Below are 6,615 nucleotides of genomic sequence, written 5' to 3'. Positions count from 1 at the left end.
CCCATGGAATTGCAAACACTGACCCCCAAGTAGAAGCTGAAGTTTCTGTCTAACAGCCTGCATTCACTTCTGGTTAAAAGCTCCCATAATACAAATAATGGAACAGCATATCCACTCATGTAGTCTACAAGAAACCTGTAAGATATTACTTAGATTGTATGGTGGGTCAGTTTCCATTATCAAGCAGACTGCTTTATATCCAACAGTCTAGGAGGCTACAAAAATAAAATGCAAACCAGCAATTCGCCAAGTACTCAGTTCTCTCTTTAGTACTAATTACTCTAAAAATCCCTGTCCCCCTGGGAGACTGAATTCTGGAAACAATCAGAGTTATGGAACCAGGGCAGCGACTGCCAGAACCTGGGAACCAACGAGGAGGAGGAGGAACAGTTGATGGGAGTAGGTGGGGAAAGCAGAGAAAATTCATTCAAGAAAACTGGCCACAAATCAAAAAAATAAAGTTGGGACTCCAGCTTCTTTTCTCCCCTAACAAAATGACCCACCTCTTTCACTTGGGTATTAATAAGATAAAAGGAACAAGTCATTTTTATTCTGGAAGCAACATTTTTGATGGCAGTAGACCAGAGGAGCACTCTCTAACAAGCAATATATTTATATTTTTTCTGTTTCTGTGGTGTCTTTTTTGCTGTTGGTATTATCTCCCACTCTCCCCACTACCATCTTCTAGCTTTGGATTTACTAGCAACTCCAGATTATAATGCTAGAAGCACTACCAGTGCTGACTGTTGCATCAATATCACCAGAAAGCCTAACAATGCACACAACTGGTAGCTCCAGACCAAGATGAAAAATACCTGTGCCGTCTCTACTTCTCTCACAAGCAAGTCTAGCATTAGACTAGCCTCATTTAAAAAAACCCTGAAAAACCCCTAAAAACAAGCAGTTTAAAAAAAATTTCACTGATATTTGTAGAATACAGTGACATATACTATCTGACTCGCTATAGAGCTAGACCAGGGGTTTTCAAACTTTTTGGAACATTGTACCCCCGTCAGCCAGATAGATGCAGAACAGTGTATCCCTAGCTGCTGGGTGGCATGCGGCCGGACACAGAGCAGTGGCAACTACCATGTGTGAACTTCCCCTACCCCCGTGGGCACCACCTGCACGGCAGTGTGGGATAGTGCTTTCTCAAGTACTCCTGGGGGTATGCATACCCCAGGCTGAAAACCCAAGATAGACAAATCACAAAACGTCAAACTACTCAGTGAAACTGAAAAACATCGACCAAATACTTTCAACTAGCTGTACTCTTCTCCCTGATTTTGCCACACCCTTGCTTAGAGATCAATCACAATGCATCTTCTCAGTTTTTCCCTCTACTTCCCTGTCTGTTTCATTTTTGGCACGTCCTCTTTAGTGACTAGCTCAAGTGGATTTCTCCTGCTAAGAGCTTTCATAAATAGCAGCAGGGTGAAACTGACATGATTTTTGTAAGTTTCACTGCTACCAATAATGGTTTTGCCCATCAGTAGTAAAATGTCAGGCTGCACCTTAAATCTCTGGGCAACAGCACAAGTACTGTAGTGGTCCGTTTGCAGACTTGGGGAGACAGCGCCACATTAGTTATGCCCACTTCAGAACTGGAAGGTTATTTCCAGCTGTAAGAGCCAGTGTATGTGTGTGTGCGCGTGTCAAATTAAAGCTAGAATCTGTAGAATTTATGAAGTGTATGCTATTAAAGCTTCTACTCTCCATAGACAAATCATTATTTTCTAAGCCTCAATTATCCCTGATCTCATTTAAAGAGGTTAAAAACAAAAACTTTTAAAACTGCATGACTAGTTTACAACCGCAATACCTAAGAACCAAGTCAACTTCAGGCATTTTCATTAACCAGGATTAAATACTATTTGAACAGCAGAACAAAAGCTTAGCTTTTCTTCCCATATGCTTAAAAATAATTAACATTTTATCAATGCTCAAACAAGGAGCCAGACACTGGCAAAGCATTTTGTCAAAGATGCAGACGTAGCAATTCTTCTTCTCCTCCCCTGAAGAGATTAAGTACAGTCAAGAGCCCAACCTTGACCTAAGCAAACCAGTTTCTCTAGAAATAGAGATACGGGCTTCTTGCCAACTAGTCCTTTATTTCTAAGACAGACGACCAGCCATGCCAAATTACATTTGTTTACCAGTTTAAACCAGTTAGACAGGGACTGCAAACCTATGACAGACCACTTACCAAAGGACAGGATTTCTAAAAGTATATAAAAAAAAAAAAAAAAATGAGTTTCTTATAATGCCTCAATTTCAAGTGAAGAAAATTAGACATAGAACAGTATTTCTGGCTGTGAACGGTCATTTTTTGTGGTCAATTTAAAGTCAAAGTTGGAAAGCAAGAACTACTTACTTTATCCCTGCCACTTTCTCTGCCCCTTGAAAATAGACCATTTGGAAACTGAATGTTATTGACTGACATTCAGCTACGGGTGTTAAAAAAATATTTTCCTTTCTGTATCTCAAACAAAATTGCGTAGGAAAAAATCCATCCTCTGAAACAATGCACGGAAAATAGTTAACAACACATAGGAGTCCTGTGGAAGACCAGGACGTCAGCACTTTAAAGAAAGCTTGTCATCTTCTGAACAGTATTACCAACTAGCACTGCTCTGTGGGTATTGTAGCCAAATTTTGGCCTTGACCAGCATACCCGTCTGGTATAGGCCTAATCCTGCAGATTGCTGCCTTACACACTTGGTAAAGAGTTTAATTAGTACCATAAAGTTGTTTCCAAATCAAATATTTTAAACAAATTGCTCAGCTTGATTTCACAAAAGCAACAACAAAATCTGTCAAATGTTGTCCCTTTTGGATTAAAAACATTCTATACACATTATGAAAGCGACTCATGTTGTGACATAATTAACATGCAAAAATATAGGAGCATGCCTGAAATTCGTCTAGTTCATGTACAGCTTATAAACATTTTAATGTAAACAACTCATATCAGAGTCAAAACCAAGTACCATCACCCTTTCAAAATGAAAAAAAAAGAAGATAAAATCCACTACTGGTTCAGAAAAAACTAGCAGTTGGCCTTAAACCAATTCTATATGCATAACTATTTACACACATTCACCATCAGGCTCCATACAAAATAATCTGTGTGCACACTGACACTAGTATCCTAAATCTGAAAACTCTTTTTCATACAAGGTTATAGATTTTCTACCAGTTGCCACTAAAGGCATTACTATTACAGTACTCACAACAGGCATGACAAAATTGAGTTCCGATTCAACATAAGGAATACTATAGAGTACACCAAATATTCATAAGGCAGTAAGTCCATTTTGGTACCATTTTAGTAGTTTACTCCAAAACGTTCAGGTTTTCTTACACTACAAATCCAACACTGCTTAGGAAATCTAGAAACAAACTAGCAAAAACTTCACTTACTGAAACAATGCAAAAACTCAACATTATAAACAAATTAGAGTACATCTCCCACTTCAAACAGAAAAGGTGTAGCCTCTAACACTCTTCCTATCCATCAATCCAGTCTCCTGCCACTAACTTGTAGCTTGTCAGATACTAAAAAAAAATTAAAAGCAAAGATCCCAATATAAACCAACAGTTTGGTTAAGTGTTTTGTGCATAAAGCCAACAGTTGTATCTCCTGAAACATACAAAGAAGCTCAGTGAAAGCCCTTGATTAAGTGAAACAGTCAATATTAAAAGAAATGCTCATCTAACCATAACACTGACTAAAAGATGGAGCACGGGACGGACTGGAAATCAGCTAGAGACCTATTAAAGTTAAACAAAAGGTATCACTACTAAGATCAGGTCAAGGATCTGTGATCTGAGTGACAAACAAGAAAAAATAGATGGCTGCTCACTGAGAAAGTTAGTGCTACAATATTTTTCTCCTCCGGGAGTAAAAGGAGTTATATTTCCTAACCCTTAGCCTAATCTCAATATTCACTTAATTTAATTATTTTTTTAAAGTGCTATGCCAATCATATTGGGTAGCTGGTATCCATTTTAAGAAAATAAATCTATTATAAAATAGGCACTCAGATTCATTTCAAGAGTTAAATTTTGCCAGTAAGTACGGACTTTCAGGTACAGTTAAATCTTTTTGTAAATGCTCTTATATCTGTAAATGTTGTTGGACAAGCAGTTAGGGATTTCATGCTTGAAGTCTTGTTATCCATGTACAGTCACTAAAGCTCCATGATAAACTTGATGCTGTAATTCAGCTTAAAAATCTAACTAAAAATGTACACAACCACCAAATTATTTTTATACAGAACATCTGTAGTAATATTGGGGGGAAAAAGAATTAACCCCTAAACTCCTCAGAGTATAATAACTTTTGCATATGCGTAAATCAGTCTGAAATATTTTAGGCATTGATCTTTCTGTCAAGTCGTCATACTTTTCCCTTAAGTCATACCTTTAAAACATGATTCAGATTTTCCAAACCCCCCTGGCTAAACACTTGGTTGGTCACTTTTCTACTACACCACGTAAAAGTGGTACGTTAAAGGACGTGAGGTGACAACACCATACAAATACATAACCAATGTAAAAAAAAAAACAATCGACATGTACATTGCTAGGCTGAATATATTTCTAGTGTTTTATTATAAGAAAATGCAAATCCAATTACCTTGAATAGCCGTTAGAGAAAGATCTGCCAGAAAAGTTCAAATTTCCCATAGGAGATAAAGGGTCATCCCCAGATCCCTGGCACCTATTCCAATTTTCTGTACCGGCAGTAAGAGACGGAATGACATTAAAAACTGGTTTCTGATCCTGCTGCTGAGAGTGAGATGCAGTATTCAGGTCATAGTGATATATCTGTCCTCCAGAGGTACTGACACCATGGACAGAAATGGCAGACACTTTAGTACCCAGTACACTAGACCCAGGAAAATTTGCCTGACAATAAACTGGGCCTGTTTTCTCTTGCTTTATGCCTGGAGTACAGAGTTCAATGAAGTCTTCCTTCTCTGTCTTCACTTGAGGCATCTGCACTGGGGGACTGGACAAAAGATCTCCACGCTCATTAATTTTAGGCTTAGTGTCTGGTAAGACGAGGGGCTTGCAGTCTTCACCTGAATTTCCTTCATGGAGAAATGCCTCGTCTGCACCTAGAGGGGAAAGCAAGCCACCTTCATCTAGTAATGGGTCAAGTCTCCATGGGCTTCCATTTGGCTCTTTACCCGGTGAGATCGGTGGCAATTCTAAATCTTGCAGAATATCCAGGGTGCTTTGGTCCTCAGAGAACAACTTCATGTTGCCACCACTAGAGCCAATCTGGCCCTGCGTTAATGTGCCTGGCTCTAAAGGGACATTGCAGTTAGTCATGACTGGGAAGTCCTGCTTGAGTGACAACCCAGAAGACACTGTCCCCTTAGCACCCTCTGCCAGACCAGAGGACTTGTTCAAGCTTGCAATGCTTTCTTCCAGGAGCCTGAAGTCTGTTTCTCCAGAAGAGATGCCGATTTGGCCCTGCTGCGGAAATCCAATGTCATTTCCCATCACTTTTGAATCTGTCTCACCCATGTACAGTCCCATTGAGAGCGACACTGCCTTGGAAAGATCTGGCTGAGGCACATTACTTACTAATCCTTTTGAAAAGTCACCCAAAACAGGTTGCTGTTTGGAGTCTGACTGAGAAGACGCAGGCAGGGGAGATGTAGACGCAGGCAGGGGAGATGTAGACGCAGAAGCCTTGACGGTAGCTCCACCCCTAAAGGTTGGATGAAAATCCATCACAATCCCTCCTTTGTCACTGAAGTGCACAATTTTCCCTGCTTCCTCTCTCTCTGAGGAGTTTAGCGATTCTTTGGGATCCATTCCTTCAACATTGGCTATAAAAGAAAAATATTTGAAGTTAGCAATAGCATGACAACAGCACAAAAAACCTAATAAGCAACAAGGCAAACCTGGTTCAGCTTCTCCAAGGGAGACAGCAGAGCAGATGGATTTAAAAACCAGACACAAGCCTGACATTTCTCACTGTCTCTGAATATATATGTTGTTGCTTGTAACTAATGAGAACTATTTTTAAAAGCTTTTCTAGACTTGGGTTAAATCGTAAGTCACATCACCCCCTGTCACCACAGAACTATTTGCAATTCAACAAGCCAGTTTCCTTAATGAACCATCAGGCTGTACAATTTTCTTGCCAAACAAAGGAATATGAAAAAGGCTGCAAGTACCCGTGCTACAAATTCCTAAAAGTAAGCTTAATTAAAGCTTGAAACACACTCCCTTTTTGAAAGTGCTGTAATACAATTTTCCAAATGTCTCTCTCGACAGTTCAGATGCATCAGCTGGTGTGGTAAGAGCAGCACAAGCCTAATTTCCACCCACCGATTAGACAGGCACACTACCCAAATGTTTAGCTATTACCCATTGATCTATTGTAATTCTTTCCCAAGAAAACACAAACAAGACGGGATCGAAGTCCATTAACTTCCTACAACACGGACTGCCAACCCCCACATTTTCCAAGCAGAACCAGTGCCCCCTGCACCCAAACTCAAACAAAGTCCAGATCCCCCCAGGCGGACACCCAAATCAAAAACAAGATCTAAGTCTGCTCAGCTCCGACTGCTTCCCAAATGCCGGCTG

The 6,615-nt window shown here is 39.9% G+C and overlaps 1 protein-coding gene across 1 annotated transcript in view; it reads right to left on the bottom strand.

The window, feature by feature from the left end:
- Nucleotides 1-6,561, bottom strand: part of NR3C1 (nuclear receptor subfamily 3 group C member 1) — a 127,266-nt gene extending 120,705 nt beyond the window's left edge. The window contains exon 1 of the mRNA XM_019535004.1: nucleotides 4,643-6,561. Within this exon, the coding sequence (XP_019390549.1) occupies nucleotides 4,643-5,991 (1,349 nt within the window). The 5' untranslated portion in view covers nucleotides 5,992-6,561. The remainder of the gene's footprint in view (nucleotides 1-4,642) is intronic.
- Between the last annotated feature and the right edge of the window lie 54 nt (nucleotides 6,562-6,615).

This window comes from Crocodylus porosus, unplaced genomic scaffold (assembly GCF_001723895.1).
Source record: "Crocodylus porosus isolate Cpor-Errol unplaced genomic scaffold, CroPor_comp1, whole genome shotgun sequence".
NCBI classification, from domain to species: domain Eukaryota; kingdom Metazoa; phylum Chordata; order Crocodylia; family Crocodylidae; genus Crocodylus; species Crocodylus porosus.
The sequence above is the reverse complement of the archived record's forward strand: the minus strand, read 5'-3'. Positions and strand labels throughout refer to the sequence as shown.